The 24,304-nt window shown below is 52.3% G+C and overlaps 1 protein-coding gene across 12 annotated transcripts in view; it reads right to left on the bottom strand.

Annotated features, from left to right (window-relative positions):
• Positions 1-1,701: 1,701 nt before the first annotated feature.
• The window catches only part of MOV10L1 (Mov10 like RNA helicase 1), a 72,179-nt gene continuing 49,576 nt past the window's right edge, over positions 1,702-24,304 (bottom strand). For all 12 annotated transcript variants that reach the window (XM_078343967.1, XM_035273993.3, XM_035274003.3 and 9 more), the window contains 12 exons: positions 23,168-23,270; positions 21,997-22,175; positions 21,047-21,193; positions 19,767-19,888; positions 16,368-16,467; positions 15,243-15,407; positions 12,933-13,106; positions 4,975-5,124; positions 3,771-3,878; positions 3,084-3,221; positions 2,350-2,441; positions 1,702-2,042 (listed from right to left, as the gene is read on the bottom strand). In XM_078343967.1, coding sequence (XP_078200093.1) covers positions 1,961-2,042; positions 2,350-2,441; positions 3,084-3,221; positions 3,771-3,878; positions 4,975-5,124; positions 12,933-13,106; positions 15,243-15,407; positions 16,368-16,467; positions 19,767-19,888; positions 21,047-21,193; positions 21,997-22,175; positions 23,168-23,270 — 1,560 coding nt within the window. In that variant the 3' untranslated portion in view covers positions 1,702-1,960. The remainder of the gene's footprint in view (positions 2,043-2,349; positions 2,442-3,083; positions 3,222-3,770; positions 3,879-4,974; positions 5,125-12,932; positions 13,107-15,242; positions 15,408-16,367; positions 16,468-19,766; positions 19,889-21,046; positions 21,194-21,996; positions 22,176-23,167; positions 23,271-24,304) is intronic.

Raw genomic sequence — 24,304 nt, 5'->3', positions numbered from 1 at the left:
TGCAGTGAGCCATGATATACCACTGTACTCCAGCCTGAGCAACAGAGCAGGACCCTGTTTCAAAAACAGCACAAAATCCTGTGCAGATGACACCTGCCTGCAGGACCCACCTGCCTTTGCTTCCTAGGTGGGCAGGGATGCATGGCTGGCGGCGCAGTGTTGCCTTCCCTTAGCCTCAGCCCCTCCAGGGCAGCCTCCTCACCCACCCCTTTCTCCTCCCCCTTCTTCCCTGTGATCTGACAGACCCCATGGCCACTCCTGCACCAGCACACAGGTGCCCCAAGTCCTTTATAGAATGACCCTGCCTGCTCTCCTGCCACCGTGGACACACCAGGTCACTGCTGAGGTGTCCCCCAGGTGAGAACACCTGCCCAGCCTCAATGCCGGCTCTGGGCATCTCTGCTCAAGCGCACTCCCCTCAGGCATGGTCCTCTCTCCCCAACATGCAGCACATCCAGGTCACTGAGCCCCAGGAGGCAGCCTGTGTGTTATCAAGGCTGACCCCACTGATCTCCTCATCTGCTCACCTGGGTCAGAAAAGTCCCCAGCCTCCCTGGGTGCATCAATTTGGGACTGACAGGATGGAGAGGTGCTTGGCTCAGGACTTGTGCTCCAAAGAGGGAGCCAGCAAATGCTGGCTGCAGGAGCACTGGGTGCAGTGGCCTCTGTGCCTGGGGGCACTGCCTGGGCCTTCATGCACCCCTCAGCACAGCAATCCCAGCTCTGCCTGGAGCAGCCCTTCAATTCCTAAACACAGCTCATGCAAAGCCACAGCAGGTGATGCAGGCCTGCAGTCCTGGGCCCTTACATGATCCACCTGCCTGGAAAGCGCTTCCTCCATCAAATACTTCGTGGAGCTGTGACCACAGATCTTAGTGTCACCCACAAGCTTAGTACATAGAGGTGATCCCTGGTGTCTTGAGACCTTCAGGAGACAGTGGTTTCTGCTTGGGAGGCAGATGCCATACCTGAGCGGAGATATTGAGCCTTTGTTTCCTAGGGGCAAATCCTGGGAGGGGGGACGGGAGAGGGCGCAGGATGGAGGATGAGGGTCCCAAATTTTGAGGTGGGCCAGGCCTGCACCCTTTCAGGTGGCCGCAGGTCTGTGTCTCGCTGTGGGGATGGTGGGCTCAGGCCAGCTAAGACCCCTGTAAAGTGGTGTCAGTCATCCTCCTCTGGGGCCCTGGGTGTACGTATGGGCAGTATCTCCGAGCCCGGGGGGTCCTGTGTTCTGCCCGGGCTGCTTCCCTGAGCCCCTGCAGCAGGTTGAGGACAGTGCGGGACTCACCCCAAGTGTTCTTCCCGCCACTGCTCTGCTCCGCCCGGCCTGAGATGCATCTCCAGTCTCTACATGTTTTATTTCTGGCCCAGAAATGTGTTCTAAGGACCCCCAAACACGGTGCCCTAGGATGCCGGCCTGCACCCAGGAACCTGCCCAGCTGCAAACTCCCAGAAACACTGGGCCTAGGGCAGGCCTGAGTGCCATCCCCCAACCCTGGCCCCATGTAGAGCCTCTGGCCCTATGGGCCCTGCATGCCTGCTCCATGGAGCTGGCAGCCTTGCCTGGAGCCTGGCACACAGGTGGTTCAGGAAAAGAGGACAACAAGCCATCCCCCAAAAACTGTGGCAGCAGGGGTCACAGGCCACACAAAATCCTGGTCATCATTGACACAGGGACATATCACAAGCTGGAAAGGATGCTGAGGGTCACTCGAGGGTTTATTTCAGGGTGGGGGGGGAATGACTGCCTGGTGGCAGAAACAGGCTGGCAGGTGCCAAAGTCAGGACAGGAGCAGCTGGGATTGAGCTGGCAGCCACACACCCACACGCAGCCCTGCCTGGCTGTGAGACAAGAGCAGGCCACATGAACCACAGAGCAGACTGAAATGGCGACATGGCCAGGCTGGGCTCAGGAGTCCACAGGTGAGCATGTGGCCTCCCTGCTGTCAGCCACTGCATATCAGCTGGGCTCGTGATGCTTCTCTGGTCCTGTAGATCCTGGCACCACTGGGCAGGAGGGGTCTGCCACCCCCTCACCACAGCTGCAGACAGAGGAGAAGCAGATGGCCAGGGAGTCAGGCTCCTGCAGGGTCTGGGGGCTGCACTTTTCCCAAGGTAGGTTTTACAAGGGACTTACTTTGCACTGTTGGCCTATGTGGGGAAAGGTGACATGACCCTAAATGTCCAGGAAACAGTGGCTGCTGCAGCCCAGGGTGAGCTGAGGAAGGTGCCAGTGGGGGACCAAGGCTGCAGTGGGGGGTATGTGGGTGGGGGTGAGGGGAGGAGGGGAGGACAGCCAAGAGTGTGTCCTAGAACCAGCCTGTCCTTGAGGAAGACAGAAGTGCTCACTTTTGCAGAGACTGCAGTTCAGGAGGTAAATCACATCCTATGTAAACACCATTCGTAATACTGTATTCCAGCAAAGCACCAAAACAGGGGTCCTGTTGGAAATAACAAGTAACCTGATGTGAGGGCAAGGGAAGGCCCCATGCCTCCTGGTGTGAGGGCACAGGGAAGTCCCCATGCCTCCTGGTGTGAGGGCACAGGGAAGGCCCCATGCCCCCTGGTGTGAGGGCACAGGGAAGGCCCCATGCCCCCTGGTGTGAGGGCACAGGGAAGTCCCCATGCCTCCTGGTGTGAGGGCACAGGGAAGGCCCCATGCCCCCTGGTGTGAGGGCACAGGGAAGGCCCCATGCCCCCTGGTGTGAGGGCACAGGGAAGGCCCCATGCCCCCTGGTGTGAGGGCACAGGGAAGGCCCCATGCCCCCTGGTGTGAGGGCACAGGGAAGGCCCCATGCCCCCTGGTGTGAGGGCACAGGGAAGGCCCCATGCCCCCTGGTGTGAGGGCACAGGGAAGGCCCCATGCCCCCTGGTGTGAGGGCACAGGGAAGGCCCCATGCCCCCTGGTGTGAGGGCACAGGGAAGGCCCCATGCCCCCTGGTGTGAGGGCACAGGGAAGGCCCCATGCCCCCTGGTGTGAGGGCAAGGGAAGGCCCCATGTCCTGGTGCCGAGTGTCTCATCCCGAGTGACCCAGACCCTCCGTCCCAAGTGATCACAGCCCACCCAGCGCCTGCAAACTCACTCGAAAGAGAACATGGGGGTTTCCCAGCACAATCAGCAAAGCTTTGGGTCTGGTGACTGCAACATTAAATCTTTTTGAGTTGGATAAGAAACCCAAAAAGTATCGATCGTCTTCAAATCTATCTTCATTGGACCGCACCTAAATGCACACAGAGATGAATAAAAATAGTATTTTAAGTTTTGGGGGGGTATGAAGAGAAACTCTTGATACATGAAAACATTTAGAAATGTTAAATAGCCGAATGACCTCATTTTTGGTTCAAGAAGAAACAGGAGGAGGAGGGGGAGAAAGGGGACCAGAGGCCAGCCTTATCGGCACTGGGTCTGCAGACAGGGAGCCCTGCACACTCATGGTGGTCTCAGGATGGCGGGGTCTTCAGGGCTGTCCTGTGGGTGCCTGCCCTCCCACTCTCTGCTCCTCAGCTGTCTTTTCTTCTAACTTCGTGTCCCTCCTTCTCCAAGGCATTCCCCATGCCTTCCTGGATCCCTTCTCTTCTGTTTCCTCGGTCTTAATCTTTGAGTATCCACAGTCACTGCTTAGGATGGCTCCTGGGCCCAGGGAGTCTCCGCCTGCAGCTGCTGCTCTGTGCTGGGAATCTGCCTCCACCCCTTTAGATCTGAAGCCCCTAGAACCCCAAGGGCACCAAGCGCCTGACTGGCCATCCCCACGGAGAACAGGGATACCTACTGTGGAAATGATGATGACCAGATACTCCTGTCCTTGAAACTCCTCTACGGACCCCACTTTTACGTCCATCAGATCAACGTTACGCAAAAGAATTCTGATCTTCTCCACCTTCAGAACAGATGAAAAGAAAGACGAAAGATAACACTGTACAAATCCATTTCTTCACACATCACGGTGTAAACCAAACACTGGCTGATGTGCAATACTGCTTTTCAATTCTTTATTGCATTGCTTCCAATCGGAGTTCATTAGAACACAAATTCCAGTTTTAGTAAAGCTAGGGAAAGGGGTCAATGCTTATTAGGAAAGCCAAGTTTCATGTGGAGAATCCTCCTCCCCAAAGCTCACACCAACCATGGAGGACACCCTGCAGGAGAAGTAAGGCGTGTCTGCTGCTTAGGGCTGAGGTGTGTGTCTCAGCAGGATGGCCCCTGAACCCACAAGGCTGCAAGCTGAGGCTGAGACAGCAGGACACGGGCCACGCGATGTCTCCATAAGCCTTCGTAGTCGCTGTTCCTCTGGGAGAACTAAGTATTCACCTCTTGAGGTCCCAGAGTCAGAACACAGGAAACGTGCCATCTGTGAAGGGCTCTGCATCTGGCACTCATGGTCCAGGTGATGTGTTACTGTGATGACCTAGGGGACCCACCTTCTCTTCTGCATGTTGCGGGTTCTTTCCAAGATCCGCTTGCTGGTGTGAGCACCACAGGGACACGTGCTTCACGAATGAAACCTTGTGTTTGGCATGGGAGGCACCCACGTCCCCACCAGGGCCACTGTGACTGTGTGGAGATGCTTCCTGGGAGCAGCCCCTGGGGGCTGGGGACACTAACCCTCCTACAATCACACTACAGAGTCATACGAAATGAGAAGTGGCCCTCCTGAGAAACACTGGCTTAGAACTTGGGGTTGGCAAATGTTTTCCCAAAGGGCCAAATATCAAGGGACATGCAAATGTAACCATTTCAAAATATAAAAACTGTTCTAGGCTCTGGCAGCGGAAAAGCTGGCAGCTGCCTGGAATGGACCTGTGGATGGCAGTTTGCTGATCTCTCATGCCAAACATCACTCAAGTGCAGTCCTGCTTCTTTAAAAACCCGCTGCCACTCACAAGGAGCTTGTTTCTGCCTTTGTGGAACTGCAGGAGCCAGGGAGCTGGACTGCAGGGACCTCACGACGCCAGGAGTGCCTGGGCAGGGCGTACCTGCTTCCGGTAGGGTGTGATGACGCCAATGTCGCTGGCAGACACCTGACTGGAAATGCTCCGGGTCAGGAGGCAGCAGTAGCGCAGGACCTGGACGGCCTCAGCCGGGTTGAACCATGACGGGCTTCTTCCCTCCCGTGCCTCACTGCCCTGAGTTGATGAGGAGAGAAAAACTCCTTTACTCCATGAATGTTCACCAGAGGGCTGCAATCCAGGAGCTGAAGTCAGTGCTGAGAATACACACTGAGTATGTCAGGAACAAATCGCTACTCTCACGCAGAGCTTACATGTGAGCAGAGGAGATGCCATATGTTAGATGATGATGAAATGGCTCACAGCTGTGTTAAACGCTACGGAGGAGGATGGGTCACATGAATCCATCACTCAGGACTGAGCCCTGGAGTGGAAGGCTGGCTGGTATTTCTTTCTTTCTTTTTTTGATATTAGACCTCGGATATAGCTATTTCTTATCTGACTCTTCCTTAGAAATGATTAATGAGATGCACTGACATGAAGGACAAACACATAGATCAAGTGGCAGAACGGAGAACCTCGACATAAACCCTTGCACACGTGGCTGGGCGGAGAACCTAGACATAAACCCTTGCACACGTGGCTGGGCAGAACGGAGAACCTAGACATAAACCCTTGCACACGTGGCTGGGCAGAACGGAGAACCTAGACATAAACCCTTGCACACATGGCTGGGCAGAACGGAGAACCTAGACATAAACCCTTGCACATGTGGCTGGGCGGACGGAGAACCTCGACATAAACCCTTGCACACGTGGCTGGGCAGAACGGAGAACCTAGACATAAACCCTTGCACACGTGGCTGGGCAGAACGGAGAACCTAGACATAAACCCTTGCACACGTGGCTGGGCGGACGGAGAACCTCGACATAAACCCTTGCACACGTGGCTGGGCAGAACGGAGAACCTAGACATAAACCCTTGCACACGTGGCTGGACAGACGGAGAACCTCGACATAAACCCTTGCACACGTGGCTGGGCAGAACGGAGAACCTAGACATAAACCGTTGCACACGTGGCTGGGCGGAGAACCTAGACATAAACCCTTGCACACGTGGCTGGGCGGAGAACCTAGACATAAACCCTTGCACACGTGGCTGGGCGGAGAACCTAGACATAAACCCTTGCACACGTGGCTGGGCGGACGGAGAACCTAGACATAAACCCTTGCACACGTGGCTGGGCGAATGGAGAACCTAGACATAAACCCTTGCACACGTGGCTGGGCAGAACGGAGAACCTAGACATAAACCCTTGCACACGTGGCTGGGCGAATGGAGAACCTAGACATAAACCCTTGCACACGTGGCTGGGCGGAGAACCTAGACATAAACCCTTGCACACGTGGCTGGGCGGAGAACCTAGACATAAACCCTTGCACACGTGGCTGGGCAGAACGGAGAACCTAGACATAAACCCTTGCACACGTGGCTGGGCGAATGGAGAACCTAGACATAAACCCTTGCACACGTGGCTGGGCGAATGGAGAACCTAGACATAAACCCTTGCACACGTGGCTGGGCGGAGAACCTAGGCATAAACCCTTGCACACGTGGCTGGGCGGAGAACCTAGGCATAAACCCTTGCACACGTGGCTGGGCGGAGAACCTAGGCATAAACCCTTGCACACGTGGCTGGGCAGAACGGAGAACCTAGACATAAACCCTTGCACACGTGGCTGGGCGGAGAACCTAGACATAAACCCTTGCACACGTGGCTGGGCAGAACGGAGAACCTAGACATAAACCCTTGCACACGTGGCTGGGCAGAACGGAGAACCTAGACATAAACCCTTGCACACGTGGCTGGGCGAATGGAGAACCTAGACATAAACCCTTGCACACGTGGCTGGGCGAATGGAGAACCTAGACATAAACCGTTGCACACGTGGCTGGGCGGAGAACCTAGACATAAACCCTTGCACACGTGGCTGGGTGGAGAACCTAGACATAAACCCTTGCACACGTGGCTGGGCGGACGGAGAACCTAGACATAAACCCTTGCACACGTGGCTGGGCGAATGGAGAACCTAGACATAAACCCTTGCACACGTGGCTGGGCGAATGGAGAACCTAGACATAAACCCTTGCACACGTGGCTGGGCGGAGAACCTAGACATAAACCCTTGCACACGTGGCTGGGCAGAACGGAGAACCTAGACATAAACCGTTGCACACGTGGCTGGGCGAATGGAGAACCTAGACATAAACCCTTGCACACGTGGCTGGGCGAATGGAGAACCTAGACATAAACCCTTGCACACGTGGCTGGGCAACGAAGAACCTAGACATAAACCCTTGCACACGTGGCTGGGCGGAGAACCTAGGCATAAAGCCTTGCACACGTGGCTGGGCGGAGAACCTAGGCATAAACCCTTGCACACGTGGCTGGGCAGAACGGAGAACCTAGACATAAACCCTTGCACACGTGGCTGGGCGGAGAACCTAGACATAAACCCTTGCACACGTGGCTGGGCGGAGAACCTAGACATAAACCCTTGCACACGTGGCTGGGCAGAACGGAGAACCTAGACATAAACCCTTGCACACGTGGCTGGGCGAATGGAGAACCTAGACATAAACCCTTGCACACGTGGCTGGGCGAATGGAGAACCTAGACATAAACCCTTGCACACGTGGCTGGGCAGAATGGAGAACCTAGACATAAACCCTTGCACACGTGGCTGGGCGAATGGAGAACCTAGACATAAACCCTTGCACACGTGGCTGGGCAGAACGGAGAACCTAGACATAAACCCTTGCACACGTGGCTGGGCAGAATGGAGAACCTAGACATAAACCCTTGCACACGTGGCTGGGCGGAGAACCTAGACATAAACCCTTGCACACGTGGCTGGGCAAATGGAGAACCTAGACATAAACCCTTGCACACGTGGCTGGGCGAATGGAGAACCTAGACATAAACCCTTGCACACGTGGCTGGGTGACTTCTGACAGGGTGCCAGGGCAGTTTTTCAACTAATGGTGCTGAGACAACTGGAGATCCACATGCATAGGGATGAGGACGGACGCTCGCCTTACACCAGCTCGAAATGTAAACTCCAGGTGGATCAAAGAGCTAAATCTGAGACCTGAATTCACAAAATTCTTGGAGGAAAATGGGAATAGCCCCATCACGCTGGGTCTGGTAATGATTTCCTGGATATAATGTCGAAGCCACTGGCACTAACTAAAAGTGATCATCCAAATGGTAACTATCTGGGCATCGAAGGACACAATCACCAAACTACAAAGGTCATCTGCAGAGGGGAGAAAACCTTTGCAAACAGTAAACATGAACTTAATATCTAAGACTATAAGGAAGTCTTAAACTCACTGACAACACCACCCCAGTTAAATAAGGGCAAAGGACCTGAATTCTCCAAAGGAGACATACACATGGCCAACAGGTACATGAAAGGCTACTTAATGTCACAGATTATTGGGGAAATGCAAATGAAAACTACAGTGTGATACACCTCACACCCACTAAGATGGCTACCATAAATAACAACCACCACCCAGAAAATATGTGAAGGTGAGGATGTGGGGAGACTGGACCCCTGTGGCGCTGCTGGCGGGAGTATGAAATGGTAGTTACTATGGAAAACAGGCTGATGATTTCTCAAAACACTTAGAATTAACCGGCTAAGTGTGGTGGCTCATGACCTGTAATCCCAGCACTCTGGGAGGCCAAGGTGGGCAGATCACTTGAGGTCAAGAATTCAAGACCAGCCTGGCTAATATGGCAAAACCTCGTCTCTACTAAAAATACAAATTTAGCCAGGCATGGTGGGGCACCCTTGTAGTCCCAGCTGCTCAGGAGGCTGAGGCAGAAGAATTGCTTGAACCTGGGAGGTGGAAGTTGCAGTGAGTCAAGATCATGCCACTGCACTCCAGCCTGGGTGACAGAGTGAGACTCTTATCTCAAAAACAGAAAAAAAGGTTATTAACATGACAAATTTTCTATTATGTTTACATGTATTTATTTATGAATGAATAAATGAGACAGGGTTTCACTCTGGTCGCCTAGAGTGCCAGGACATGATCACAGTTCACTGCAGCCTCGACCTCCCCAGGCTCAGGTGATCCCTCTTCACACTCCTGAGTAGCTGGAACTACAGGTGTGCACCCATCATGCCCAAATAATTCTTGTATTTTTTGTAGAGATAGGGTCTTGCTATGTTGCTCAGGCTGGTCTTGAACTCCTGGGCTCAAGCAATCCGCCTGCCTTGGCTTCCCCAAGTGCAGAGGTTATAGTTGTTAGCCACCAAGTCTGGCCCTACAATTTTAAAAAGTGACCACCAGGTTGGGTGAGGTGGCTCACGCCTGTAATCCTAGCACTTTGGGAGGCCAAGGCGGGTGGATCACTTGAGGTCAGGAGGCCAGACCAACGTGGTGAAACCGTCTCTACTAAAAATACAAAAATTAGCCAGATGTGGGGACAGGTGCCTGTATTCCCATCTACTCAGGAGGCTGGGGCCTGAGAATCGCTTGAACCTGGGAGGCGGAGGTCGCAGTGAGCCAAGATTGCGCCCCTGCACTCCAGCCTGGGTGACGGAGTAAAACCCAGTCTCAAAAACAAAAACAAAAAATAAAAATGAAAAACCCAAAAAGGTGACCACCAGATAAAACAGTAAGAATTTACTCATGTTTTTGTTAAGCCATGTAACTTATTCATTTACTGTAAATAACTGAAGAAACTAAAAAAAAAAAAAAGAAAAATCAGTGGGATGGAAACTTAACAGCAGAAACTTCTAAATTGAGAAAAAAATTAAATGAATAGCAACCAATCAAGTAGAAAACATAAAAAAAGCAAAAGAAGATAACTAAGAAAGGTAAGGAAGAAAGCATGTGAAATCACTATAGACTGGGCTGATTTATGTCACTAAAAGAAAACTGACTCTCAAAATGGATCAAATATAAAAACCCAGCGGCTCCTAGAAAATACAGCAATAAGAGAACGAACATAGAGGCAAAGACATATCAGGTAAAGAGAAAAAAGTGGCAGGCTGGACGCGGTGGGCTCACGCCTGTAATCCCAGCACTTTGGGAAACCGAGGCAGGTGGGTCACTTGAGGTAGGAGTTTGAGACCAGCCCGACCAACATGGTGAAATCCTGTCTCTACTAAAAATACGAAAATTAGCCAGGCGTGGTGGTTTGTGCCTGTAATTCCAGCTACTCAGGAGACTGAGGCAGGAGAATTGCTTGAACTGGGGAGGCGGAGTGTGCAGTGAGCTGAGATCATGCCATTGCACTCCAGCCTGGGTGACAAGTGAGCCTCCATCTCAAAAAAAAAAGAAAGAAAAAAGTGGCAATGTTAAATATTATGATTATGAGGTGGAATTTAAGACTAAAACACACAACAGTATGGAAGAATATTACATAATGAGGAAGAAGATAAAGCATGATAAACTGTATGGGTGAAACATGGCAGTTAAAATTCCTAAGACGAGAGTGATTAGAAACCCAAGGATAATTTGATAAGGAGCACAATTAGAATGAGAGACTTCACTACTCTTCTCCACCATGGCGTACCTAGAGGACAGACTCTAGGTCACAGCCTGCATGCATTTACTTATACACACAGACACACACACACACACACACAAATATATACACACATATATGTACAGACACATACACAATATATATACCCACACATATATACAGACACATATATAGACACACACACAATATATACACACATATATGTACAGACACATATAGACACACAATATATACACACATATATATACAGACTTATATAGACACACACAATATATACACACATATATGCAGACACACATATATACACACACACACAAATATATACACACATATATGTACAGACACATAGACACACACACAATATATATACCCACACATATATACAGACACATATATAGACACACACACAATATATACACACATATATGTACAGATACATAGAGACACACAATATATACACACATATATATACAGACATATATAGACACACACAATATATACACACATATATGCAGACACACATATATACATACACACAAATATATACACACATATATGTACAGACACATAGACACACAAATATATACACACATATATAGACACATATATAGACACACACACAATATATACACACATATATAGACACACACACAATATATACACACATATATGCAGACACACATATATACATACACACACACAAATATATACACACATATATGTACAGACACAGACACACACACAATATATATACCCACACATATATACAGACACATATATAGACACACACACAATATATACACATATATGTACAGACATATATAGAGACACACAATATATACACACATATATGCAGACACACATATACACACACACACACAAATATATACACATATATGTAGACACATAGACACACACACAATATATATACCCACACATATATACAGACACATATATAGACACACACACAATATATACACACATATATGTACAGACATATACAGACACACAATATATACACACATATATGCAGACACACATATATACATACACACACACACACACATTATGCATCAGATCTTTGGCCATATTTATATATTTTTTAAGAGACAGGGTTTCACTCTTTTGCCCGGGCTGGGGTACAGTGGTACAATTACAACTCACTGCAGCCTTAATCTCCTGGGCTCAAGCAGTCCTCCTGCCTCAGTCTCCCAAGTAGCTAGGACTAAGGGCACATGCCACCATGCTTGGCTAATTAAAAAAAAGTTTTTTTTTAAGAGATGAGAGTTTCACTATGTTGTCCAGGCTGGTCTCGAACTCCTAGGCTCAAGCAATTCTCCCGCCTCGGCCTCCCAAAGTGCTGGGATTACAGGCGTGAGCCCCTGTGCCTGGCCACTAATGTGTTTTCCTGATACCCAGGAAAGCTTCTGAGGATGGGCAGAGCTAGCAGGACAGATGGCAGGGGAGACCACTGCTGGGGTGCAACCTGCCTCAGAGTAAACCATGTCTCAAGGCGCCCGGCTCACCGCAGAATCCTAGGACTCTTTCACCCTAGACGCGAGCATCCCACAGCCGCCATACGCATAACCCTACTCCACACGCTTCGGACAGATCAGACAGATTTTCTCCCCCAGGAACTTATGAAGAGCAACTGAGGGCCACCGCTGGGTGGAGCATGGAATGCAGAGGCCCGAGACAGTGGCCGGTGTAATCTGAACCCCTGTCCTCTGGCGCCTGAGGCATGGAAGGTACACTGGCACCAGGGCTTCCCGTGCGGTCTGGGCACAGCCCTCACTGCAGATCTCTTGAGTGCCCCTTCTTTTGGGGTAGGGGGTTAATGCAAAACTTGATTTCTGGTTCTAACAACCAAATTCCTAATACAAACTGTGATTTTAGTGAATGCTTGAAATTTTGCTTGGCCACTCAGCATCTAACTCCGTCCCTCCATGAAGCCTCCAAGAGGGGGAGGTGGCCTATCACTCCTCAGGCCTGGGCACAGGGCTCAGGCTCGTGGCTGTTGTGTTCCCTGCTGGGGTCTTTCTGACAGCGCCAACCCTTGAGGGAAGCCCCAAGAGGGAGGTGGCGGCACCCTCTGGAAGCTTCCTGTGGTCCTGTGGTGTCCCCAGCCTCATGACCCCATGAGCTTCTCCAGGCCCCCCAGAGCTCACTGGGCAGCTTCACTTCTCTTGGAGCCCAGGGCTTGTCTGCTGCAACCACCTGAGCGTGGTGCCTGCAATGCCCTGTTGGTGCCAGGCACAACTCATCTGGAAGGAAAGATCTTTCCACTGTCTGGAGACCAGCAGAGCATCTTCCCCGTCACAGGTGGGTGACAGAAGCTCACCTGGGAGGAAGGACTTCCTGCCACACTGTCCTTACCCGACACAGTCACCTATGGGTTCAAGACACAACTCACCCGGACACCATGGAAGATGAGAGGGAAGCCTTTCTTAGGTAACTTCTCCCAGCCCAGCAAAGAGGTCACCACTGTGGGGTCCGCACAGACCTCCAGCTCCCTGTGGTAGAACAGCTGTGAGGGCAGCGCCAGCAGGGCCTCGTGGGACCGGTAGTTCTTCACCAGCTTTGTGATCTGTGAGGAGAGGGTAATGGGTCAGAAGGGGAAGGTGGCACCCGGCAGTTTGTCACAGGAAGAGGCTCTACAGGGCAAATGTGAGGTCCACCTGACTTCCAAGCCCAACTCTGCCCCTCTGCCCCTGTGTGTCGCCTGCCCCCAGACCAACCCCTTGGACAATGGTCAAGCCAAGGGTCCATCTGAATAGAAAATGTGAATGTCAAGAAGAAAAGGGTGAGACAGCCACCCATTGTTCCTCTCTTGGGTCTGGATTCGGCTGAGGGATCTCTTAAAGGGCTCCTGCCATCTGGGACCTGGCGGCTGGGTGGAGGGCACGTGGGTGCCTCCCGAGAGCTTCACTCTGGAACCAGCCCCATGCAGCTCCGTCTCTGCTCAGCCACAGGGAAGGAAGGGCTCCTGGGCCCCTGGGCCAGGATGGTAGATGCTGTGACTCTAGGGACAAAGTGTGGCTGTGACTTCACTGATACAGCTGAGCACGACTGTGATGTCACCAGCACGTGGGACACCTTTACTGTCTGCCTCCAACCTAGTCGGAAGCTCATCTGGGGTGGGTGTTCTTCCCCAGGCCTGGTGTAAGCAGGCAGGGAGGGTCTCCGGGGATGACAGGAGTTCAGCCAGTCAGAGCAGTGCTCAGTCTTTTGGCTTCCCGTCTTACAGCCTGTTTTTTCTAAGCCCTGTGTAGAATGCAGTCTTCTCACTGGCTGGAACTAGTTCCTGACAGACCCCAGCAGCTCACAGATGAACTGAGTGAATGTTGCTCATGGCCACACTCACGTCTCCACTCTGGAGGAGCGTCAGCATCAGCACATGTGACCCACGTGCTGGCGAGGACTCACTGTCTGTGCCGCAGGGAGCCCTCCTCTCACTGTCCCTCGGGGAGGACACACCCAGAGCTCTCCCTCCTTGGGATGAGTAACAAAGCCCGTGCTGGTGAAAACCTGGGTTCCCATGGTGTTGTCTGTTACTCGGCAGGTAAAGGACTGGTGCTTTCAGGTAACACTGGCACGAGAACGTCATTATTGGCCTCCTGACTGTCAAACCTAACTAGAACATGTCCAGCCTCCAAGGTGCTACTCAAAACTACAAATGTGACCTAGCGTCATGATGCCTCTGCTTTAGCTGGACACGGGCAGGTGCCGGGGAAGAGAAAGGAAGCATGCCGCGTCCTGGGGTTACTGTGGCAGCTGCTCCAGTTGGAGGGTGAGGGCACAGGACAAAGCCATCACCCCCGTGCAGTAGCGTCTGTCGGTACCTGTGGCCGTGTGCTGCATGGACGGCCCTGAAGGCTGTGTGGAGGGGACAGTGGTGACGGCAGCGTGCTGGTCTCCCCTGCTGCGGCCATGTCACCTGCATCCACACCTCCAGAAAAGCAGCCAGTGGGTGGAGGGGTGCAGCAGAGCTCTCAGGTGCCCTGTGGGCCCAGCAGCTGCGAACGTCTGGCCTTCTCTTCCTGGGTGCAGTTTCATGGGCCCCTGGCACAGCTGGTGCCTGTCTTAAGGGTGGTCCCTCATGAGACCTTCCTTGGCCTGAAGACCCCTACTGTTGACAACCAGGAATGGGTTCCAGTCTTTTTCTCTCAAAGTCTGCCCATGGTCACTGCCCCTCATTTTCTACTGATGTTAATACTGGCAATGGGAATCAGATGGAGACTGTTCTTCTGTGGGCTACAGGGGCTTACAAACTGGTCACTGCTTAATGACAGGCCCTGGAGGCCCAAGCTCAGTGTGCTGGGGGCTCCCAAAGATACAATTCCAAAGGCCGTCCCTCAGAATTTGGTACAAGGTTGGCCGAGAGCCCAGAACCTGCACTTCAATGGAACTCAGGTTGAAGACCGCTGAGGAAGACACTGCCTGCAGTCACTCTAGGGCAGGCTTTTCAAGTTAAAAAAGTTACTTCCTGTTTTTCTTATGTTAACAGAGTAACGCAAAGTTTAACTTATTTTACTGTATCTGACCCCAGAGTCTCAGCCATCAGCGTTAGGCTGCACTTCCTGTTGATGGGGGAGGTGCTGTGGTGGGTGCTCCCCTGTATTCTGCCTACGGATGGAGGTGACTCAGGTGGACAGAGGGTGAGCTGCTTGACTGCCCCGAGCCCATGTCAGCTTAACTGGGGACTGGAATGCGCTAGACTCACCAGCAGGGGGTTATGTGCGCCACAAGCACCAAAAGCATTTTTGTCCCTCTGGTATGCAGGTCGAGACATCAGCCGTTCCAACAAAGACACGTTCAGCCCATAGGCCATGGCGAGTCTGGACTTAACGACTGGGCCAAGCTGCATGGGGTCTCCTGCCAGCACGATCTGCACACAGAAGGCCCACCTCAGCTCACGCAGGGAGGGTGCCGCTGCGACTCCTACAGGCTCAGGTGGGAGCGGGGCTGTGCGCAGGATGGCCCCATGCTCACTCTGGCTGCAGGGGATGAGGGGAGGGGCTGGGAGACCAGGGGACACTGACAAGGCTTGGAGCCATCCCTCCGGGCTTCTCCCCAAAGTCCTGCCATCTGCCCGGCTCCTGCAGCCTGGCTTTCTCTCCTGCGAACCTCTCAAAATGGTAGGAGCCTCAAGGATGCTGTCTATCATGTGGAGGGTTCTGCGTGGCTGCCATCCTGCTTGCCCATTGCCCATGGTTGCCTTGACCTGGTGAGACCACCTGACGCCACTGCTCTGCCCCGACCAGTCCCTGTTCCCTCCCCAGGTCCGACCCACAGTGTCTGGTGACCGGGATGTGCATCTAGCATAGGTGCCAAGGAGAAGCCTGAAGCATCTAGCGCTGGATGCTGGATGAGCTCGCCTCGATGCAGTGCACACGGAGCGAACCATGGGAGTTTAAGGTGATGCCTGTGCCACCATCAGGGGCACCCAGGGAGAAGGCAGGCAGGAGCGGAGAACGAGGATGCACAGAGCTGGAGGCCGGGGCAACCCGAGAAGTGGGTGGGTCAGATGCGGGAGCACCGGCTCTGTCTGCCCCTCCAGGCACTGGGCAGCTGGCTCACTCAGACAGGGACCACATTTCTGGCTTCCACACTGCATCCTCAATACCTAGAATGGCTCTTAACCTCCATTTTACAAGTGAATGAGTCAAGATACTCACTCAATAGTCAAAGGAATAAGGTATAATAGAGACCCACGGCCCTAGCACCTTGGGGTCCTTGGCACAGCCACATGACCCCTGCTGTGACGGTTCCTGGCAGGACTGTAGCCCCTACCCCCAGAGGAGAACAGGATGAGGAAGAAGCAGCACACACGGCAGTGGGGCCTTACCTGGCTGCTGACGTCTGACATCAGCCCCAGGGGAATGAGGCATTCCGGCTCACTTGCCTGCCCGGCTTCGTCCACAAACACATGAGTGAAGTGTCCAACTCTAGAGCAAAGATGTTCTAAACGGTAATTCCTGCCAAATTGTTTTAGCAATGGATGCCTCTGACACACTGGCAAAGCCAAGCTCAGCACCACGGGGGCACAGCGGGGCTGCCCAGGGTGTGTGGTGGAGCTGGGGGTCTGGGTATCACCTGGCCGGAGGGAGGAAGGTCACAGGTGTCAAGAGAGTTGGCTAAGCCACATCAGCACCTGGTGCTGTGGAGGGAAGAAGGGGTGGGGCACAACACACGAGCGCCTCCTGGGGGCAGCTCATAGGAAGCGCTGTAGGCTCCTGGCCTGCTCTCCACCTGCATCTCACTCCTGTGATAATCAAAATGCCCAGGGTTGAGTGCTGACTTCCCCTCTGAGTCTCCACCTTCCACGTGTCCCTCAGGAGGCGGGTGAGGCAAGAGCAGCTGAGCTGGCCGCTGTAAAGCAATGGGAGCAGGCCTGGCCGGGCAGGCGGCCACAGATGGCTCATTTCCTCTTGACTCATCCTTGTGAGCCATACTTAGCTGGGCACTGCCCAGCCTGCCATGCCGACAGGCTGAGGCCCCGGGAGCCACTTCCTAATCTGAAGTGCCATTAAGAAAATGGGGTCTCGGCTGGGCGCGGTGGCTCAGGCCTGTAATCCCAGCACTTTGGGAGGCCGAGGCAGGTGGATCACGAGGTCAAGAGATCGAGACCATCCCGGTCAACATGGTCAAACCCCGTCCCTACTAAAAATACAAAAAATTAGTTGGGCACGGTGGCGCGTGCCTGTAATCCCAGCTACTCAGGAGTCTGAGGCAGGAGAATTGCCTGAACCCAGGAGGCGGAGGTTGCGGTGAGTGGAGATCGCGCCATTGTACTCCAGCCTGGGTAACAAGAGTGAAACTGTCTCAAAAAAAAGAGAAGAAAATGGGGTCTCTAGAATGGCTCCCCACAATTCTACAAACTCAGTGAGGTTCCCAGCTACAGAGCAGCCTCTCCTGGCAGGAGCCTGTCCGGCTCTCCCTTCTCTGTGTGTCCAGGCATGACAAGGGAGGTGCAGGGGCAGAGAGTCCACAGCATTGCTGATGGACAGGGTGGGGATTTTGCAGGAAGGAGTCGTCAGATGCGACTGCCAGGCCTGTGGCTCGGCCCCCACAGGAGAAGCTGCGAAGGCCGTGGGACTGAGGAGAGCAGGAGCTTGCTTGGCACACTGTCTGCTTCTAGAGTGCAGAGGAGCCACCCCACATGTGGCCACGAGCCGAGGAACAGGCACCCAGGCTTTCCTGGCTCGCCCATCCCAGCCGCTTCTACTCTATGGTCAGGAGGCCTCAGTGGGGAAATGCTGTTGGGGCAGAAACAGGTCCCGACGCCCGAGGAAGCAGATACGGGACAGGGAGAGTTCTGGGCCATGCCAACAATCGACAGGACACACTTTGGGCCTTCTCACTGCTGAGCACAGGTTCTCCTGTCTCCGGCCCGGGACAACAGGCAAATCCATCACCTCTGAGCCTCTGGTGTCCCACTGTGGGGTGAGACCCCATGGTCAGACCTGTGCTGGGGGTGGGTTCCTGCTCACAGCAGTGCTGGGTCCTGCATCCACTCATGGTCAGCTGACACCCTTAACTCCAGGTCTGAATGTGTAAATCTCAAGACATGGATTTCACAAGTGACCCTGTGCACCACTCCCAGTGAAAGATGCGGAAATCAGCACACTGCCATTTCCCCATCTCATGTCCCCATTTCTGTTGAAAAAAGTTAACATTATGTATCTTTCCTAGAATGTAAGCATTTGGGTTTCAATTCTGTATTAACTGCAGTCACTTTTGCCAGATGACACTGCTACTCATTTGCCCGCTGAAGAGACGTGAGCGACCGCTCTAGCCACTGTCAGCTGACCCTGGGGCCTCTGCAGCTGGGCTGCAGCACCTATGCTGCTCCTGCACAGAGTTTCTGAAACAGCAGCCTGCCCCGGCCGGTCGCCTCCTCTCACTATGTGAACATCAGCTCCGGGGTGCAGGGTCCACGCTGTGCTCGCCCCGCCCCGCCCCACCCCACCCCACAGAGCCCTCTGCACCCCAGTGAGGCCTGGCTCTTCAGCTCTGGACCTTTGACTCACCCACACACATGAACAAAAACAATCCCTCTCTTGTTCACACCTGTGCTGTGCGACCCAGTAGCCACACATGGCTCTCCGGCACCACACGGTGGCTGGTCTGAAATCTGACATGCTCTAAGTGTAGAAGACATGCTGGATTTTGAAGATTTGAGCCAACACAAAAGTAAAGTGTCTCCTCATTCATATTTTACTAATCTCATGATGACAAGACATCATGTGAGTGAAATGCAGCCATGAGACCATTCATAACACGTTGTGACAGGCGTGGTCGGCTGTGCCTCTGTTCCGTGTGGAGCTGACAGATCCCCAGAGCCCACAGCACCTCCAGGTGGGGACATGTGTGGGCCCAGGTGAGGCCCACCTCCTGTGGTCACCCACACGACCACTGTGACACTGGACACTGCCCAGGGTGACCCGTTTCTGGGCCATCAGGGATGGGCTTTGCTCAGAGGCCCTGGCTTCTTCCTCTCATCCTCAGCCTGTGTCCCCTACACTGCCTGGCTCTGCTCACTGTGAGGAAGCTGCTTGCTGCCTCCCAGACCTCACCTCCCTGCACTGGGGTCTCAGAGTGCCTTGGTCCTCGCTCAGTCTCCCTGGGCTCAAAGCCCTTCCTCCCAGTCCCCAGGAGGGCCCACCTATGACAGCTGGCACCCTATGCTGCTGCATCTCCTCCATCTGTCTCCCCTGCAAAGCCCCCAGAGCCAGGGGCACAAATGGTCCCCAAAGATCTGACCTTACAGAGCTGAGCTGTTTCCTAAGCAGCCTGCCTCCCATGCGCACTCCAAGTGACTCACTCTCCTGTTCAGAAGCCCTTCACTGGCTTCCCACCTCACCAGAGGTCAGTTCAAAGGCCCCTCCACGGCCCACCAGGCTCAGGCTCCAGGCCTCCCCTTTACCACTCCTTTCTGGCCGCTTCTGCTCACAAGGCTCCAGCTCCGCAGTTCCCTTTGGGGAGACATCAGTGCTCTCCAACTGCAGGGCCTCTACACATGCTGGTTCATCTGCCTGCCCATCCACTGCTGGCTCCTAAGAGTCCTTGGGGTCGCAGCCTCCCCGGCTCCATTCGAGCACAGCCTTCCCCCGACAGCCTCTCTCAGCCATAGCCCTGCCTCCCTCCCTGAGCACTCAGTCCCTGGGTCATCTGCCCCTCAGATGGAAGCTAAGAGAGGACACCAACCTCTGTCCTGGGAGACCCCCTGTGGCCCAGGGCTCACCTCACTCCTATTTGGTAAAACAGCCCTGAGCTGCTGCACGTGGTGATGATTATCCGAAAGCGCGAGGCTTTCCAGATGTCTTCTCCATCTCTGCAATACGGTCTGATGGCATCAGTGATCATCTGGGGGCACGGAGGGGTGGAGTTAGTTTACTTTTCCAATGGCTAAGCACTTCTATAAACTGGATGGGATCACCAGGCCTAAAATAATTCCGAGAGGGAACCTTGCCCTGGTGCCACTCCCTAGTTACATCTAAAGTCATAATTTAAGATTTTTTTCTCAAAATATTACATACTTATCAATTCAGTCTGTTTTAGAAACTCCAGAGCCACAAATATAACACATAATCCTGCAGATCCTTCCCCAAAACAACTTTGTACATTTTCTATTGTTTTGTTTTTGTTTTTTGAGATGGAGTCTTGCTCTGTCACCTAGGCTGGAGTGCACTGGCACGATCTTGGCTCACTGAAACCTCTGTCGCCTGGGTTCAAGCAGTTCTCCTGCTTCAGCCTCTCGAGTAGCTGGGATTACAGGTGTGTGCCACCGTGCCCAGCTATTTTCAATGTCTTTTTTAAAAGTAATACTTCACGCCGGGCACAGTGGCTCAGGCCTGTAATCCCAGCACTTTGGGAGGCAGAGGCTGGTGTATCACTTTTGGTCAGGAGTTTGAGACCAGCCTGACCAACATGGTAAAACCCTGTCTCTACTAAAAATACAAAATTAGCTGGATGTGGTGGCACAAACCTGTAATCCCAGCTACTTGGGAGGCTGAGGCAGAAGAACTGCTTGAACCCAGGAGGTGGAGGTTGCAGTGAGCTGAGGTCACACCACTGCACTCCAGCCTGGGCAACAAGAGCAAAAACTCCATCTCAAAAAAATAAGTGAATAAAAAACAAAAGCAATACTTCACTCTATAAGCAAACAGGCAACTTAAAATTTCCTTAAAGGGACATTGAAAGCCAAACCAAGGAAACTCTTTTAAAAACAAACAATACATTTGGGGATTAAATAAGAGGAAAGTGATAATTTAACAACACTGCACATGCCCAGGACAGGTCTGGTGAGTCACACAGAGGGAGGGTGTGATGAAATATTCAGGAATCAAACTTTACTATTTAGTGGTAAGGGAGGACCCAGGGCAGAGCCTCATTTCTCAAACACAGCTTTCTGTGGCAACTCTCTGCCCAGGCCCCTACCCCTGCCCTTCCCTGCCCACTTGGCATTTTCTGCGTTCCAGGAAGGGGTTCTGGTGCCCCTGCCTGCTTGCACTGAGGGCTTACCTCCTCAAACCTGCAGGTGGCGTTCACCCGGACCATGGCGGCTGGCTGCAGCACCCTGGCCTCGTGTAGCCGCAGACACACGAGGTCAGCGGCACTGTTGGAGGGCGCACAGACCAAAATCCGACTGTCCGGCAAGGCAAAGTGTACCTTCGTCAAAGACACACAAGAGACCAAGGCTCAGGAACATCCATACCGCAAGGTGGAAACTCGGAGTCTAACCTCAGCACGCACATTTGCGTGCAGGGACTCAGCTGCATGGGCTCGGATGCAGCCTCCAAGCCACTGAGACCCGGGCACGGCTCTGCCTCATCACACGGCTGCCAAGACCTGGGTTAGGTGGGAAAGTTCTCCGCACTCTCTAAGATTCTAAACCACCTTCCAGGGCAAACAGAGTCAGATTAACCTGCACACATCTGGCGTGCAATACAATTCTGCACTCAGCCTGTTTGCCAGTTTGAATCCTGAATCACACTAAATGTGGATGGTCTTCAGCTGACAAAGGTCTGACTTCATGATGGCGTAAGAGCCGTCCCCAGTCAGCCTGCTTCTCAACTTACAGTGGGTCACACCTTGCTGCATTTATTTGGTGGGAACCCCATCAAAAGTCAAGAAGCATCTATATATGATATTTTCATAAACTTAACTTCCATTACAAATGAAGACATCTGGAACTTCTGCAGAATGGTGGCTGTAGCTACTTTTCCTTTCTGCAGCAAAATTTCATGATTTGGTAGAATATAGAATAGTTGGCCAGGCTAAAAGTGAGTTTCCTTCTAAACCTATGAAATAAGCCTTTGAATACCTATATATCCACATACATAGACTTAACATTATGAATAACTTTCTCAAGCTCCTTACAACTTTCGGATTCTACAATCTAGACTCACACTTCCTGAAGACACAGATGACATGTGTGAACAGCAGCACACAGCCACAACCGCCGTAGTTACCTGTAAAATAGCCTCTATTATTGTCACGGTCTTTCCGGTCCCAGGTGGTCCAAAGAGAATATAAGGGAGGGGACGGCAGTCACCACTCAGAATCCTTCTAACTGCCAACTTCTGATTTTCATTTAGCACTGGATTGAAAAACTCTATCTTTCTTGCTTCAGGGGTCTGAATTTCATCTACTGTATTCAAAGTGGAAAAAGTTTCAGTGAGTTCCAAATAGCTCACGACAACTGTGGACACGTCTTCACTTAGGTCAGGCGTCAGCACGGCTGTGCAAAGGCCAAAACAGAGCCACAGACAGGGAGCAGCTCTTCAGTCTGACTGTGGGTAAGACATGCACAGGGCATTCCCTTTAATAATCTGCCTGTGCTTTTTTTTTTTTTTTGAGACAGGGTCTGGTTCTGTCATCCAGGTTGGAGTACTGTGGCGTGATCTCAGCTCACTGCAACCTCTGCCTCCTGAGCTCAAGCAATCCTCCCACGTCAACCTCCCAGGTAGCTGGGACCACAAGCACCCGCCGCCACACCTAGCTAATTTTTGTATTTTTTTTTTTAACAGAGACAGGGTTTCGCCATGTTGCCCCGGCTGGTCTCGAACTCCTGAGTTTATGTGATCTGCCCACCTCAGCTTCCCAAAAGTGTTGGGATGACAGGTGTGAGCTCCATGCTCAACCTGTCTGTGGTATGTTAAGGAGTCAAAAGAACTAACACAGCTTCTGAGAGGAAAACAACAGGCTGTCAACTGATTCTGCCGCTTTAGAGATCACCCTCAAATATTAGAAACTGGATTAAAAAATGTCCATCTCGTGGCGCGTGCCTGTAATCCCAGCTACTCAGGAGGCTGAGGCAGGAGAATTGCCTGAACCCAGCAGGCGGAGGTTGCGGTGAGCTGAGATCGCGCCATGGCACTCCAGCCTGGGTAACAAGAGTGAAACTCTGTCTCAAAAAAAAAAAAAAAAAAAAAAGTCCATCTCTGAAAAGAGCACCCGGAAAAAACAATCCAGAAATAAAAGTCTTCTTAAAGTATAACCTAAAACACCAAGTCTCCAGTCAAGGTGGAGACAGCAGCTGCCTGTCACAGGCCATACGCCTTCCCATGAGCACCCGCTCCCCAAAGTCCCAGTTTTCCAGGCGTGAGTCTCCGAGCTGCTCTTCTCCTCGCCAACACATACCCAAATCACTTATATCTGCAGCCAAGGGTGCCGGCAGGTCCTGGTCACCGGCACGCTTCTCCTTTGTTCCATGTTCAGCTTGGTCTTTCCTGGTTTTCCTATCCTAGAAATCATCATGCAGAAAAATGGTTTAAAAAAACAGCTCAGTGTTTACACTAGCTTGGCTGAAAGAGCAAACATAAACATCTAGGGTTCTGCTTATTCTATTTATTTAACAGCTCTTTGGATGGGTCACAGGTCAGACTCTTTGAAAAATAAAGAAAAAGCAAACTATGAGACAAACAGCTGCTAAACTGCTTTTTTGAAATTACTTTTAGAAATAAATATAAATAAGGCCGGGCGCGGTGGCTCAAGCTTGTAATCCCAGCACTTTGGGAGGCCGAGGCAGGTGGATCACGAGGTCAAGAGATTGAGACCATCCTGGTCAACATGGTGAAACCCTGTCTCTACTAAAAATACAGAAAATTAGCTGGGCGCAGTGGCGCATGCCTGTAATCCCAGCTACTCGGGAGGCTGAGGCAGGAGAATTGCCTGAACCCAGGAGGCAGAGGTTGCGGTGAGCTGAGAACGCGCCATTGCACTGCAGCCTGGGTAACAAGAGCGAGACTCTGCCTCAAAAATAAATAAATAAATAAATGGAAATAAACTAAAATTTGTAATGATGAAACCAAAGCACAGGACTAAATTTTCCTCTGCTAATCTCGTCTTCCCTTGTTACATCCTACCTGCTTTCCAGGCTGGACAGTGGGGAACCTGCAGGGGGAGTGGTCAAGGGTACAGCCCAGGGCTCTGGGTCTCCCAGGGACAGCCTCAGCACGACCTCACTGCTCTCACACCTGTCATCCCAGCACTGTGGGAGGCCGAGGCGTGCAGATCACTTGAGCCAGGAGTTCAAAACTAGCCTGGGTAACATGGTGAAACCCTGTTTCTAGCAAAAATACAAAAAAATCAGCCAGGCATGGTAGCACGCACCTGTGGTTCCAGCTACTCGGGAGGCTGAGGTGAGAGGATCACTTGACCCCAGGAAGCGGAGGCTGCAGTGAATGGAGATTGTGCCATTGTACTCCAGCCTTGGTGAGAGAGACCCCATCTCAAAAAAAAAAAAGGCCGGGTATGGTGGTTCACGCCTGTAATCCC

Source organism: Callithrix jacchus, chromosome 1 (genome assembly GCF_049354715.1).
Source record: "Callithrix jacchus isolate 240 chromosome 1, calJac240_pri, whole genome shotgun sequence".
In the NCBI taxonomy this organism is placed as follows: Eukaryota; Metazoa; Chordata; class Mammalia; order Primates; family Cebidae; genus Callithrix; species Callithrix jacchus.
The sequence above is the reverse complement of the archived record's forward strand: the minus strand, read 5'-3'. Positions and strand labels throughout refer to the sequence as shown.